The sequence below is a fragment of the Gorilla gorilla genome, chromosome 11 (assembly GCF_029281585.2).
Source record: "Gorilla gorilla gorilla isolate KB3781 chromosome 11, NHGRI_mGorGor1-v2.1_pri, whole genome shotgun sequence".
In the NCBI taxonomy this organism is placed as follows: domain Eukaryota; kingdom Metazoa; phylum Chordata; class Mammalia; order Primates; family Hominidae; genus Gorilla; species Gorilla gorilla.
This window is the reverse complement of record NC_073235.2, coordinates 46,670,690-46,687,119: the sequence shown is the minus strand read 5'-3', so window position 1 is coordinate 46,687,119 and position 16,430 is coordinate 46,670,690. Positions and strand designations below refer to the sequence as shown.

The window sequence follows — 16,430 nt, the reverse complement described above, 5'->3', positions numbered from 1 at the left end:
GGAAACTTAAGTACTAAGTCCATCTTAGGAGTTTTATCCAGGAAACCTGTATGCAAGTTGCAGAAACAGCACTGAGACCGTTATTTATTAAAATTTAGCCCTTTCAATAAATGTGGAAAACTAAGTAGCTGTGACCTAACTATACTTCTTGAGTTTTGTAGGCAACTCTTGTCTAGTGGATCTTAGGCCTTTCTCTTTGCATCAGGACTACTTCACCTTTGAGGTGAGCCCGGTATCATAGTCCCAACTTATGAAGACGTTCAGAACCAGTTTCCTCTGTGCTCCTAAATGCACAGAGCGAAGGATGGTTCATGTTTCTACTATTAGCTACTTTTAGGAACATTGGGCTTAATTGTATCATGCACTCGGTGTTGAAAAATATATCTAAATCACATTAGGAAATCAAGGTTGAACATGAAAATATTTGGAGGGTTGGCATTCAGTGTTTTAGCCTGCATACAAAGTGGCAGTGAATATTTTCAAAACAACTGAGCAAGCAAAGCATAATTATTTTCAGTTAACGTGGAAATATGCTGAGAGATTAAATTATTTGTGCAAAGTTTGGCCACTTTTCAGTGTTAGGCAGTAGAAAAACCCAGGTTTATGGTCCTTCTACTCTACTGTCAGTAAAGGAATATCCCGTTTCATCTGCAGATGAGAGAATTGTTTCACTCAGAAATTACACAAGTAGTCTTGCTGTCTAAGTGACCTCAATCAAGGAGGTTTTTATTTTATTTCAGGGACTCAATTCTAGTTGAGGGTAATCTGAAAGACTTGACTATATGTAAGTATTCCTATTTTTTAACTCACATACTCAAAATGCTAGCCTTAATAATTTAAATAATCAAAGAAGTTTTATGGGAAAGTAACGAGTTTCTCTAACTCTCGTTTTTACCCGGCAATCAGAAATTACAAATTAGGAAACAGGAGAGATGAGAATGGAATGTTAACCTTTTGGTATGAAGCAGGTCAACATTGAAAATGCAACAAGCCTGGATCCAGCTTCCTGAAAAGAAGCTCCTTGGTGACTCTTTTTCTTCCGGCTTCAGTTGATTATTTCTAGTATCCAACCCTTTTTACTTTCTCTAAATCTCTCTGAGGAACATCCTGGAGTTTCTTTTCTGGCTTTCGTTGTAACTAGTTCCTGGCCTACCTGAGGGGATGAATAGCATTATGGTATAGGGTAGGTGCTGCAGACCATATGGAGACCAGCAGGATACAAGAGTGTGAGATGCCTAGGGAAAGCCTCCCTTTGTCAAGTTAAAGGAGAGAGGTTTCCATTTGGAGGCAGCTGAAATAGAGAACGAAGTATTGAGCACAAATTTACAAATCAAAATAACAGTCTTCCAGGGATACAGCATGGACCAACATGATACAGTGTCAACCTGCATTTTCATGGGTGAAGGATGGATGGACTATAGTAATCAAAACAGAAACATAGCATCCTCTGGAAATAGTGACCACAGAGACAGAGATCTTTGTATTAGTGATGACAGGTAATGTTTATAAAGTGCCTCACTGATTGCTTATGTGTGTGTCATCTCATTTGATCCTGATAGCAACCCAAAATGGTGGATAAGCGTGAAGAATCTCCTTTTACGGATCAGGTTCAGAAAAGTGATTTGACCAAGTTACCCACTAGGAAATTTTAGAGTCAAAACTTGAACCCTAGGCTTCTAATATAGGAAATGGCTTTGTTTCTCAAACAGGATGCATTCCTCACTTCTTTCCTCCTCGCTGTCATGAAAATATATCCAGGAACTGTGCGAGTACTGGATAAACGGTGGTGAACAACATAGCCCTGTTCCCTACCTTTGTGGAACTTAGTCTGCACTTCTTAGGACTGTGCTGATTAGTATGGGGTTATTGGGCACACTTGAAATGGGGCTAGTCTGAACTAGATGTATTATAATTGTAAAATATATCCTAAATTTGAAAGATTTATTTAAAGAATGTAAAACATTATTTTTATATTATGTTGATAATGTTAAAATTATAATCTTACCTGTTTCAATTTTATTTTTTAATGGCTACTAGAAAATTTCACTGGCTACCAGAAAATTGAAAATTGCATATATTGTTCACATTTGTGGCTCACTCATTTGCATTGGATAGCAAGCTATGACATATATGGAACTGATTTTCTAGGGCACATTAATCCTTTTAGTACTTCTTTGGTTATATTTTTTACGTTGAAGCATTTGGATAATTTGAAATTTGCCTGGGTGCATGCCTGCTTAGATCCCAGTTTGTTTTTCCTCCAGATGTCTACCAAGTTGACTCAACAACTCAGTTGAGTTGTTCATCTCTGATTTGAGAGGCCACCTTTACCATATGCTAACTCCTTGTATGCATTTGTATCTATTTCTAGACTTTGCTGTCGTATAGGCATGTTAATATTTGAACTAGTTTTATACTTTATATTTTTGAGATTTTAAAATATTCTTTAATGTCTAGTAGGGTTAGTCTTCATCTCCAATTGACCACCCCCAAACCCCACAGAGTTTACTTGGCTATTGTTTTTCATAGTCTTCGGCTATGAAAATTAGAATCAGTTTGTCTAGTTTAAAATAAAAACAACTTGTTTTTTTTTTTTTTTTTTTTAATTGGGATCAAGATAAAGAGGATTGATGTCTTCACATGTTGACTCTTCATGTCTGGATATGGTTTGGATTTATGCCTTGCCCAAATCTCATGCGGAATTATAATCACCAGTGTTGGAGGTGAGGCCTGGTGGGAGGTGACTGGATCATGGAGGTGGATTTCCCCCTTTGGTGCTGTCCTTGTGATAGAATTCTTATGAAATCTGGCTGTTTTAAAGTGTCTGGCACCTCCCACGACTCTCTCTCTTTGTCCTGCTCTGACCATGTAAGACATACCTGCTTCCCCTTTACTGTCTGCCGTGATTGTAAGTTTCCTGAGGCCTCCCCAGCCATGCTTCCTGTATAGCCTGTGGAACTGTGAGCCAATTAAAACACTTTTCTTTATAAATTACCCAGTCTTGGGTATTTCTTTATAGCAATGTGAGAACAGACTAGTACAGTGTCCAAGGAGATGGTACAGCTTTCCATTTAGTCAAGTCATCTTTGTGAGTCCTTCAGTAGTACTTTAACATTTTCTTCATACAGGCCTTGTCCATTTTAAAAATTTATTTATGTAATCTTTCTTTAAATGCTGACATACATACATATATATATACAACATATTAATTGTGTGCACTATCAGTCTACCAAATTCTCTAATTGTAATAAATGATTTTTTTGGGTGATGGTGTTGAGCTTTCTAATATTATCTAAAAATATTGATAATTTTACATATTTCTTTCCAGTTTTTATACCTTTGGTTTTTTTCACTTGCCTAATTTTGTTGTCTAGTAATTGCAGTACAATGCTGAATTATAGTGGTGATAGACTTTTTGTCTTGTTGCTGACTTTAGTGTTTCTTCCCAAGTATGATACTGGCTTTTTGAGTTGAACTGTACATATTTTATTAGAGTAAAAAATGTTCATCTTCATATTTTAAGAATAAAAATTTTGTTCACTTAAAAAATCATGAGTAGCTGTTACATTTGGTTAAATGCCTTCTCATGATCATGTGATTGTTTTTCTCTTCAGAGCTATTAAAATGATGAAATTTATAAATTGTTTTATTAATAATGAACCGTAATTGTATTTTTGAGAAAAGGATAACTTGTTTATGATGTCTTACTCTGTTTTCATTTCCTGCTAGATTCTGTTTGATAATATTTATTTAAGATTTTGGCATCTAATTATAAGTGAGATTATCTTGTTGTGTATTGGTCTTGTTATACTTACTTTATAACAATAAAATAATATTGAAGTTCTCATCACCCCATATTTCACTATACCAGTTTAAGTAGAAATGTACTTATCTAGGCTGAGCATGGTGGCTCACACCTGTAATCTCAGCACTTTCAGAGCCGAGGCAGGTGGATCACTTGAGGTCAGGAGTTCCAAGACCAGCCTGGCCAACCTGGTGAAACCCCGTCTCTACTAAAAATGCAAAAACTAGCCGAACATGGTGGTGGGCCTCTGTGATCCCAGCTACTTGGGAGGCTGAGGCAGGAGAATTGCTTGAACCCAGGAGGTGGAGGTTGCAGTGAGCCGAGATCACTGCCACTGCACTCCAGCATGGGTGACAGAGCAAGTCTTTCTCTCTCTCTCTCTCTGTAAATATGTGTGTGTGTGTGTATATATATATATATATATATATATAGATATATATAATTTATATAGAAAGGAAGGAAGGAGACTTATCTGCCCTTTAAACATTTGGTAGAATTCTTTTGTGATGCCATGTGAATTTAGTGCCTTATTTGGAGGGTAGGGATAGTGGTGGTGATGGTAGTTCCCTTTGTGGGCAGAAGCATTCTCTGTGTCTGTTATGGAACTCTACTGTTTTAGATTCTCTACTTCCTCTGAGATAGGCATGTAAAAAAAATTTTTTTGGCAGACTTTTGTGTGTCTAAGTATAGTTCTTTTGATGTTAGGAAGGTTTACTTTTTCCCCCTATTGATTACTTTTATAGTTACAACCTAGGTTCTCTATTGCTTGAGGTAGTATCTATTAGTTCTGTCTAATGAACAGAGTGGTAAGATTAATGTGTTCTCACTTTCTTGTTCTTTGTTCCTTTGCTGCCATCTTATTTTAATCAACATTATCTTTCATATATTCTTTCTCACCTGTATTCTCTTTAAATATGAGTATACTTCTCTTCCTTGATTTGTTCAGTTTTAAATTGTATCCAAAGACTCCCACCTATATTATATGGTTAATGCCATAGGTAAGTCTACTCTATCTCCAAAATTTATTTTACTTCCTGGTCCCCTACCCAGTTGAATTATATCTACATGGTCACAGCAAATACCTTTTATGTTGTGTTTTATTATCCTGATTCCCTCACTGGTTTTGGTTTTACTGCTGTGGTTGTATTAGTCCATTTTCATACTCCTATGAAGAAATACCTGAGACTGGGTAATTTATAAAGAAAAAGAGGTTTAATGGACTCACAGTTCCACATGGCTGGGGAGGCCACATAATCATGACAGAAGGTGAAGGAGGAGGAGTAAAGACACGCCTTACATGGCACCAGGCAAGAGAGTGTGTGTAGGGGAACTGCCCTTTATAAGACCATCAGATCTCATGAGACTCATTCACTGTCATGAGAATAGCATGGGAAAATCCTGCCCCAGTGATTTGGTTACCTCCCACTGGGTCCCTCCCACAACACTTGGAGATTATAGGAGCTACAATTGAAGATGAAATTTGGGTAGGGACACAGCCAAAGCATATCAGTGGTTAAATGTATTTGTTGGAAGACTTCTGGTTCCAACCAATATGAAGTAACAGGAACTGAATTTACATTTTCATCTGAAACAGACAAAAAAAATGGACAAAATCTATGAAAATATGATTTTCGAGACACTGGACATTTAGCAGTGAGGGACATCGATTCCTGACAGAAGGGAACCAAATGAGGCGGGAGGCTATGACATCCCCAGCTTAAATCCTTGAAATAGTTTCTAGATCTTGGTGCAAGGAGGAGGAATCCGGAGTGGTCTGGCAGACCTCTTGATTTGAGGAGATGGTGGTAAGCATCTGGATACATAAAGGACAGAATACTGGAATGAAGAAAGCTGCTCCAAGAGAGAATTCTGGATGTCTGTAGAGGGTTTCACCTGATTATTCAGATTAACACATGCTGGAGAAAGAACCATCTAAGAAGGTTTGAAGGGATCTTTTGTTAGTGTTTCTATTAAGGTATACCTGAGGCTGGGTAATTTCTATATAAAAGGGTTTTATTTGGGTCATGGTTCTGAAGGCAGTATAAGTAGTATTCCCCCAACATCTGCTTCTGATGAGGGACTTGGGTTCCTTCCACTCATGGTGAAAAGTGAAGTGAGCTGGACTGTGGAGATCACCTGTCGAGAGAAGAGCAAGAGAAGGAGGGGAGGAAGGTGACAGGCTCTTTCAACAACCAGTTCTTGTGAGAACTAAGAGTGAAAACTCCTTCACTCCCATGTGAGTAGCTTGGTGCCATTCATGAAGGATTTGCCACACAATCCAAACACCTCTCACGAGAACCCCCATCCAACATTGGGGATCAGATTTCAATGTGAGACTTAGTGGAGTCAAATAAACCATATCCAAATTGTAACGAAGGAAATCATGCCCATTGCTCACAAAAGGCCAGAAATAGTACGTGTTCCCACCAGCCTACTGGAGAAACATCATGATTATGTCAGGGCTGTGGTCTTAACTGAGGGTCAGTTGGGGAGGAATTTGCTCTCAAGCTCACATGGTTGTTAGTAGCATATTGTTCTTTATGGGCTGTTGGACTAAAGGCTTTAGTTTCTGGCTTGGTGTTGCCCAGAGGCCACCCTCATTTCTTGCCACGTGAACCTTTCCAATATGTCTGCCTACATCCTCAAAGCCAGCAAAGGGAGAGAATCTCCTTGCATGGCAAGGTGATATAATCTTATGTAATGTAATCACATACATTTTGTCACCTTTTCTGTATTCTACAGTTTAGAAGCAAGGACCTATTCTTGTTCACACTCGAAGGGAGGGATTACACAGGGCATGAATACAAGGAGATGGAACCCTGGGGCTACCTTAGGGTTTCTTTTTTACACCAGAGATGAGGAGAGTATCTTAAAAACAGCTGGATTTTTTAAAATAAGAAAAAAACATTCACCAGAAGAACAGAGTTAAGCACAGCAACAGATTTCTCTTAGGAAACATTTTAAGGGGTAGTGAAGCAACATCTTCAAAACGCTGAAAGAAAAAAGCTATCCACCTAGAATTCTGTGTCTAGCAAAAATATTACTCAAAAACAAAAGTAAAATGGGGCTTTTGACTGAAAGAAGAAAAAAAAACAAGAAGATAGAGTTGAAAAGAAGCAAGAAGCTTCATTTGGCTTCATTTGGAGCATTAGGTTACCCCCCACCCGCAACGCCACTACCTTCATTAATTCTGTGATTCTTCCTTGGTCATAATCTTAGGTGAGGCATATATCTTAGGTAAGGCATAATCTTAGGTGAGGCATCTCTACTAGTAGGTGGTGGCAATTAGAATCAAGTGAAAATATTTATCTTAGTATTTTTGAATAATTTTATCTACTGTGTTTTTCTTTATAAAATAACTTTCTAAAAGGGCAGTGAGTGCTTCCTAAGTTAAGCTTCTTAAGAAGTCTTTTTTTTTTTTTTTTTTTTTTTTGACAGAGTCTTGTTCTGTCACCCAGGCTGGAGTGTAGTGGCACAATCTTGCCTCACTGCAACCTACGGCTCCCGGGTTAAAGCGATTCTCTTGCCTCAGCCATCTGAGTAGCTGGGATAATAGGTGTGTGCCACTATGCCCTGCTAATTTTTTTTGTATTTTTAGTAGATACAGGGTTTCGCCATGTTGGCCAGGCTGGTCTCAAACTCCTGGGCTCAAGTGATCTGCCCATCTCAGCCTCCCAAAGTGTTGAGATTACGGGTGTGAGCTTCCATGCCTGGCCCTTAAGAAATCTTCTATCCAGATAGTTATTTGAGGTTTCATATTTAATTGAGAGTAGTATGTTAAAATATTTAAGTCGTTTAAAACTTAATAATTGAAACAAATTATTTAAATTCAATTTAAGCAATTTAAATTATTTAAAATAATATTTAGCATGCTTTTAAAAAATCTAAATACTGCTATGTTTTAGCAACAGAAATATTTTTATTTTGCTATGGCGGATCTCAACTCCAATTTCCTTATCTGTAAGTGGAACAAAAAATATCTATACTTTTTATATCATAAGATTTTTATAATATTTCATATTATCTCATGAAAATACTTTGAAAACTCTGAGGACACATAAAACTGTGAAGTGTATTTTTTAGAATTACAGCATAATTTTCATTTTGTGTCAAAAATAACTATACTTCTGATTTTCAAAATGCCCACTACAGTGAAGATATTTTTTTGAAGTACATGTGTGTATTTTAGGAAATTCCAAGTTTTCTGTATTTGTAACCTGGTTATTATTCTAGTCTAATGGCTTTGTTCCATAAATTATTTGGGCTTCTATTTTATTTATTTTAGTCCTGGATCAGTTTGGTGCCACCTTTATCATGGTGAATTCCATTATTGCTCTAGGGGTTTCAGAGTCTGTGGTTTCTACTCTTTTGGTGTATAATTTATAATTTACAGTTTGTTAAAAAATATTTCCTCCAAATATTGAAATGTCCAATACTGTTTCATTGACTCTTATCAACCCATAGAAAATTATTGATTTACTTCTTAAAAAATCACTTCAGTTTTTCACATAATTAAAATATAAAGATTTTCATTTACAGTAATTTGAATTTGGGCAGCATTATTTTGACACCAGTAGGATCAAGGAAGTTAAAAATTTTTGTAGATGCTAGAAAGCCTTTTAATACTGTCACGGAGGTGAAAGTTGTGAAGCATTAGAAACAAAAGACATATGGTCAGTTCAGACCTCTTTACATAGTATATAATGAAAAGGTAAAAGGTCCAGAGTACAATTGGGATTTCAGAGCAGGAGAAGTCTGTCTTCATTGAAGCTGTGGTATCTGACATAGCTTTGAAGTATGGGTAGGATTGGGTTGGACGGTTGGACATAGAGGAGCAGCCAGACGTGATAATAATAGCATATAGTTACATAGCATTTACTATTTGCCAGACATGGTTTTAAGCTCTCTTCATATATCAGCACATTTCATTATTATATTAATTAATAAGGTGATTATCTTCACTTTCAAGATGAAGAAACTGGGATGAAAATTTGTTGAGTGACTGCCTCCAGGTCTCACAGCTAGTGAACAGTGGTACTGCTATTTAATTCAGCCCTTTCAGCCTCAGTCTCTGTCACTGTGTTGTTCTTCCTCTAGTTACTGTGCTGTATTTTGGGAGGACAGTAGGACAGATGAAGTTACGGAAAGTTGAAGTCATGGAAACTTTGGAAAGGGAGGCAGAAGCATTCATATGTTATCAATGTGAATATCAAGTAGTTCAGTCTTTCTAGGACGTAATTTGGTACTATATTGTATCAAGAATCTCAGTAATCACACTGTGTGTATTTGTCCTAAAGAATGTAGGGAGATAGTTATCCATAGGTCTCTTGAATCTGTATGTCTCGCAAGCAGAGAGGCATCAAACACCTTTTTGTTCTGGACTACTTGTTCAAGGAGGTTTGGGTAACACACAACATTGGAATATAGAGATAGTATCTCCCTTCCTGTCAGATAGCCCATTTATTTGCTATCCAGTATACTAAAGATAGTATCTCCCTTTGGAGTAAAGGTTTGGCAAGTTTGCTTGCAGCTACTTATAAAAGATCTGAGTTTCTTAGAGCGCACAGTTCCTCAGCTATGATGCAAACCCACTCCCTTTGTATCATCCATCTGGGCCACTCCACATCACCTCTGTGGGCCTTGGAGACCAAGGGGAACTAGCATGAAAATGATGTTCGTGCTGCTTACTGTGTTCTGAGTAATAAGTGCTTTGTCTTTGACCTTGAAATGTTATGTCTGCTGCCAGCATCCAGGACACTGTGGCAGGCTAACTTGCTTGTAAGTAGGTTAGAATCTCAGACTCTTCACGGTTATTGACAAAGGAATGTTTAGAATTATTAATAAAGCATTATATATGGTAATTGGAAAGTAACACCACTGGCCAATAATAAGGGACCAGTTTTGTAAATGATAGTATATTCATATAGCGAAATATTAATTCTGTAGACCTTAAATATTATGTTTGTAAAAATTTAAAGACTTGGAAATTTACTTACAAAAGTGTTAAATCAAAATTATATTATGAAAATAATGTATATAGTACAATCTCAGTTGTATAAAATATGTTTGCATGTATAGGAAAAAAACTGGGGTAAGATATTCAAAATGAACAAATTGTTACATATCATTTGTAGAATTATAAGTGATTTTTTCTTTTCTATTTCTGTATTTCCGAATTATCCTATAATGAAAATACATTACTTTTATAAGAAGGAAAAGTACACATTATTAATGAAGTCAAGCTGAGGGATTTGATATAGTGTAATGGGCAGAGTAGATATTGTATATAATCTTGAGAGGACAGTAATATAAGGATACATTTAAAACCCATGCAATCAAAGATCTATTTTTTATTAAAATGTACATACACAATATAACTGAAGACCATTGAAGCAAAAACAAAAATAAGAAATCCAAGTTATAACGGAAGAACACAGATATTTTAGAAATTCTAATTTAAGGAAAATCCATTTGAATAACAACAAAAAAGCTAAGCAAAACCTCTCATTGTCTAATAAAAAAGAATTAAATCCATGATCCATAAGAAGTAATATTTAGATACTGAAGTACTGAAAGATGAAATGATCTGATATCTGGAATTTGCTTTAAAATATTACAGCAAAAAAATTTTTTAATTAAGTGGGAGAGATAGGTGAACCAACTTTGGCAAAACTATTGATAGATGTTGAAGTTTTGTATATTATGCTGTCAGTTTTTGTATATACTTGAAAATTTCCATAGTAGAAAATAAACAAATTGTCTCTGATTTATATAGTTCTAAGACTATGCCTCTCAACCATGGCTGCACATAGATATCTCTTGGGAGCTTTAAGAACTACTGATGCTTGGACCATTAAATGGTCTTGGGTGTGCCTTAGGCATTAGGATTTTCTAAATCTCTCAGGTGATTATAATGTGTAGCTTACATTGAAAACTAAAGTTCTAAGAGGAAACTGCTAGGTATATCTTTATTATAAGGGACATTGAACGTAATGGATATTTTTTATAGCATTTCTTTAAAAAAATAAGGTTTACATTATGTTGGCTCATGGATCATCCCTCAGTGAAAAGTGAGACTAGCCTATTTTTTTTTAATAAAAATAATTCTACGGAGAACGATAATAAAATAATGTTAGATACATAGCTTAATGGTTTTTTTACTTGATGATGAAGTTTCAGTGATTCTAAGGGATGAATAACTAAGATATTCCTTTCACATGTGAGTTAACAAGAAGCCTAAGATGTACAGATGGGATAGTTTTTAAAAATAATTTAACATTTTATAACTTTCTTAAAGTAATTCTTGCTCATTTTAGACAACTAAAAAGGATGTGTAGAGAAAAAAGAAAATAATCAGCCAAGGGTCCATTATTCATGGTAAATACTAATGACCTTTTACAGTACTGATTTCAAGTTTATTTAAATTTTTATTGTAAAAATTTCAAACATATACAAGTATCATAGTCTCTATGTACTGATTATTTATCTTCAGTAATTATCAACCTATGTCCAATCTTATTTCTTCTGTATCCTCGTCCCATTTTATCCCCCCTCCACCGGATTATTTTGAAGCAAATCTTCTATCATTTCATCTATAAATATTTTAGTACATATTAGAGAAAATAATCTTCAGGTCGTTAACACATATCTGAAGTATCAGTATTCTGTGTTGACTGAAAGGAGATCCATATGCTATAGCTCCCAATTCTCTAGTTGCCAAAGATGGTGTTGTTTTATAAAAGTGAAGAGTCTGGCTTATATCCTTGAGCTGCAGAAGGATCTGCTGGCAGGGCCAAGACATTTCTCGGAAAGGAACTCCATCAGTTTAGATGATGAAATAAGTAGACTGAAGTCTAAGAAACCCGGAATTCTACCCATTAAACAGGCCTTAATTTGGAAGATATGGAGGATTAGAATTACCCGTTGTTTTGCTTTTGATTAACCTACATTAGTCTCCATTGTCATTTTGTTTAGAGCCAGTTAGTTTCCGTAAGGATTTGGTGTTAGTCATAGCAGTTTTGGTAAAATTATCATGAAGGCAATATGTTAGAAAGGAGTTGAAGACAGGAAAGTTTTTTAGGAAGATACTCAATCTTTGTGGCCCGAGCTGATAAAAATCCAGGGTTGGAGGGTAAGAGAAAAGACAAACTTTAGCATTTTTGCTATAGTAAAAATTTGCATGACTTATCTCTAACATATGGCAGAGGGTGAAGTTGAAAAGGGAAGAAAATGAATTTGTCCAATATTAGTGTATTAGTCTGTTGTCACACTGCTATGAAGAAATACCGAAGGCTGGGTAATTTAGAAGGGAAAGCAGTATAATTGACTCACAGTTCCACATTGCTAGGGAGACCTCAGGAAACTTACAATTATGGCAGAAGGCAAAGGAGAAACATCACCTTCTTCACAGGGCGGCAGGAAGGAGTAAGTGCAAGCAGAGGAAATGGCCAGATACTCATAAAACCATCAGATCTCCTTGGACTCACTCATTATCACGAGAACAGCATGGGGGAAACCATCCCCATGATTCAATTACCTCCACCTGGTCCCACCCTTGACATGTGGGGATTATGAGGATTACAATTCAAGGTGAGATTTGGGTGGGGACACGGAGCCAAACCGTATCAATTAGTGTACTGGGTTAAAAGTAATAGCATGGCATCCAAGTAGTTACTTCTGGTTGGCCACTGGAAATAGAGGACTAGTATTCGGGTGATGCGTAGAAGCTGGAGATCTACATTTGAAGATTTTTCATGAAGCTATGAGGATGATTGAGTTTTCATAAGGAATATGTGTTCACGGAGAAGAGTGTGTGGCTAAAGACAAACCCTTCTGATAGTTGGATGGGAATAGGAATATAAAGGCATCAATCTATAATACATTAAATTAATACTTATCGAACATCTATGTCACAGGCATTTTGCATGGAAAAGGGAATGAGAGCATACTGAATTGAATGGGAGACCTACTTTAACACAAAGGGAATGCTAAGCAGAGATAATGTACAAAGATTCATGAAAGTAGAAACTTGAAAAAATGACTCATGGTACCCAGGGCAGGAGGCCTGAAGTTTTTTGGTACTATGAGTTTCCCCAGAGAATAGGATGGAGTGGTATTTCATGCAGAGGAAGAGGCACAGTCACATGTGCTTGGGGCAGTGGTGAGAGTCTGGTGTGGCTGAAGCATAGGTTATAGAGTGAAGAGAATAACAGGGGATTTGGTTCAGATATGCAGGAACTAGGAACTCATTTGTTGAGTCTGAAGAATGTTAGAGTCATTATTGAAATAGAAGACAAAATCAACAGTTTGACTTTAACATGAATAAATAGAACAGGAAATAATGGAAAATTCATAGATTTTCTATTCTGTCAAGCAAATACTGTCACAATAATGTGGGGTATATTTTACTGGTATGAATTTATATTCATTTTTATTTTGAAATTTGATAAATGACAATGTGACCAAAGTTAAGTTGCCAAAGATTATATATATATATGTGTATGTGTGTGTATATGCATTCATTTGCTCAACATATTAATTGTTAAGAGCCAGGTATTGGGGTTAGAAAGATGAGTGAGTAAGATAATGCTCTACCTTCAATACCTTTGTCGATTAATTGAAAATGGATAATAAGTGTTTATGTATACTAGTAGGGTAAGTACAAAGATATGGGGACACCCAAGAGAATATGTAATCCAACTTGGATGTTAGTGGAGGGACCTGGAAAGCCTTCTTGCAGGGGTAATGACAACCGATTCTTAAATGATGCAGACAAATTTGTGGTTGGGTTGATTTGAGGGAAGGGAGCATGGAATAGTGGCATACAATGCAAATTATATAGCAGTAGCATGGAGATAAAAGGCAACCTGGTGTGTATACCATATGGGAATCATAGTCATAGTCATTTCATTATATTTGAAGCTCTGATTGTGAAATAGATGAGGCAGGAGATGAGCTTGTAGAGCTAGGTGGAGACCAGCACAGGTTGACATTTCACATACTTAACTTAAGGGACTTAGTTTTATGCAGGAGAGTGACCTGGCCAGATCTGCATTCTAGATGCATGATTCTGTAGCTAGATGTGGGATAAACTTGTTGGGAAGGTAGACTTTGAAATAAGATTAGTTAGGTGTTTTTTGCAGCAGTCCAGCCTTCACTATGTAAAAGGTTATGAATAAGGATGATGTTGAAGGGACATATTTGAGAAATATTTAGGAAGTAAAGTGCACAGGATTCATTAATAGGTTCTTAATGGAAATTCAGGGAGAGTGAGTCAAAGGAGATGACTCTCAGGTTTCTGGTTTGGTAAGTGGTTGTGCCTGCAGCTACAACAATAAATTCAGCAGAAGAGCATATTTATTGAATTAGATGAAGAATTCTGTTTTAGGCCTTTTGTATTTAAGCTGCCAGTAGGCTATCCAAGTGAAGGTTTCCAACAGGGAATGTCTGAAGGTTGGGTGAGAAGTCTAGGTTTGAAATCCAGATACAGGAGCCATGAGCATGTAAACAATACTGAAAGCCTAAGAGTGAGCATTCTCTTTAGTGTCAGAATTATGTTCATAATGGTAGTGAACATGCCAAGTATGTACTGAGAAAACTTGACCCAAGAACCAAAATTTGAAATGAACTCTGCTTAGCCTTGCCTATTTATTTATTTATTTATATTTATTTATTTATTTTTTTGAGATGGAGTCTCACTCTGTCACCCAGAGCGAGAGTGCAGTGGCGCGATCTTGGCTCAGTGCAACCTCTGCCTCCTGGGTTCAAGCGATTCTCCAGCCTCAGCCTCCTGAGTAGCTGGGACTACAGGCATATGCTACCATGCCTGGCTAATGTTTGTATTTTTAGTAGAGATAGTGTTTCATCATGTTGGCCAGTATGGTCTCGATCTCCTGACCTCGTGATCCACCCGCCTCGGCCTACCAAAGTGCTGGGATTACAGGCGTGAGCCACCGCACCTGGCCAGTCTTCCCTAACTTGCTTAATTTTGGACAGTAACCTTCTTTAACAAAGTGAGCTATGAACCCAACCAAAGTCTTTTTAAAACATCATGTGTTTTTCCAAAAAATTTAATTGTAGCACCAAAGCAGCATATCAAAATATCATTTGCACTGAATTGATATATCATCTATTTGCATTCTTAGAATTGGGTGACTAGTGTATACAGGACACTGTAGTCAGTTCAGGACTTCAAAGGCAGTCTGCATAATTTTGGCAATAATAATAATTTCATTTTTTCTTAGCTCAAGCACAAGTGATCTAGGGAGAAAAATTACTTCCAAATGAGCTTACAATTGCCAACAACCCAAAATTTAACCAAATTGGATCATTGCACACTGCACTGTGTTTGGAAAAAAGACTGACAGAATGTTCTTTCAGTAGATTCTAAGGTATAGGAATTACTTAAGTGCAGTGGCTCTGGAAAATGGTTATTGCGTAAAGATCTGGAGTAATTAAGTCAAATACTGTTCATGTGTAGAAGAGTTTTCTAATAATTTTGATAAGTAACATTTTGCATGATGAAAACAAGAATAGTAAGAGTAGAAACTATAGAATGGCAAATAAAACAATTCTCAGATATTGCAACATTTTGAAATTTGATTCATCATTTAATTTGGATTTCATTGCCAAAACAATTTAATAATAATAATGGTAAGTAGTCTCAAAATGCTTACATCATGCCTACAGTGTACCAAGCAGTGGTCTTAAGCACCTTACACATCTCACACCACCCTATAAGAGGAGTACTCTCATAGGCCCATTTATCACATGAGGAAATAGAAACAAACAGAAGACCAAAAACAAAAAATGCAAAAAACAAAACTTGGCCAGGTGCAGTGGCTCACACCTGTAATCCCAGCACTTTGGGAGGCTGAGGTGGATGGATCACCTGAGGTCATGAGTTCGAGACCAGCCTGGCCAATATGGTGAAACCCCCATCTCTGATAAAAGTACAAAAATTAGCCAGGCATAGTGGCGCACACCTGTGGTCCCAGCTACTTGGGTGGCTGAGGCAGGAGAATTGCTTGAACTCAGGAGGCGGAGGTGCAGTGAGCCCAGATTGTGTCACTGCACTCCAGCCTGGTGACAGAGCAATACTCTGTCTCAAACAAACAAACAAACAAACAAACAAACAAACTTTCCCTAAATCGCATAGCTAGTAGTTAGCAAAGCAGGCAGTCTTCCCTTAGAATCCATGGTAGACCTGGGTAGTCTGCCTTCATAGTCCATGGTACACCCAGGTGGCCCACCTTTGGAGTACATGACCTTAACCACAGTTCTAGTTTAAACATTAATGAATGCAGTTGTTAAATAGTGTATCTATGCATTGTGGGGTTTTAAACAAATATGGAGATGACATGATTTTTTGCCCTTTAAAACCAGTGTCTGGCACTGTTTGCCATATAATTTGCATTGCACGCACACCACAATGATTCCTTTGATTTAACCTTTTCCTACTACTGTGAAAAGGCAATGTTAGCATATATTGCTTATGTATTTACAAATAAAGGGATTTTTATAAAAAGAAAACTTGAGATGATCTCCTTAGTTTAAACTGTACCTTATAGTTATGGATGAATTAGATGTAGGGATTACTAACTTTAGGAGATTTTATAAGGACTTC

At 36.7% G+C, this 16,430-nt stretch overlaps 1 protein-coding gene across 50 annotated transcripts in view; it reads left to right on the top strand.

Moving 5' to 3' along the window:
* Positions 1-16,430, top strand: part of GTDC1 (glycosyltransferase like domain containing 1) — a 383,038-nt gene that overhangs the window by 149,665 nt on the left and 216,943 nt on the right. For 2 of the 50 annotated variants that reach the window (XM_055380130.2, XM_031008469.3), the window contains exon 2: positions 2,618-2,723. The exons of the other annotated variants lie outside the window; for them this stretch is intronic. In XM_055380130.2, coding sequence (XP_055236105.1) covers positions 2,641-2,723 — 83 coding nt within the window. In that variant the 5' untranslated portion in view covers positions 2,618-2,640. The remainder of the gene's footprint in view (positions 1-2,617; positions 2,724-16,430) is intronic. 50 annotated transcript variants of the gene reach the window in all.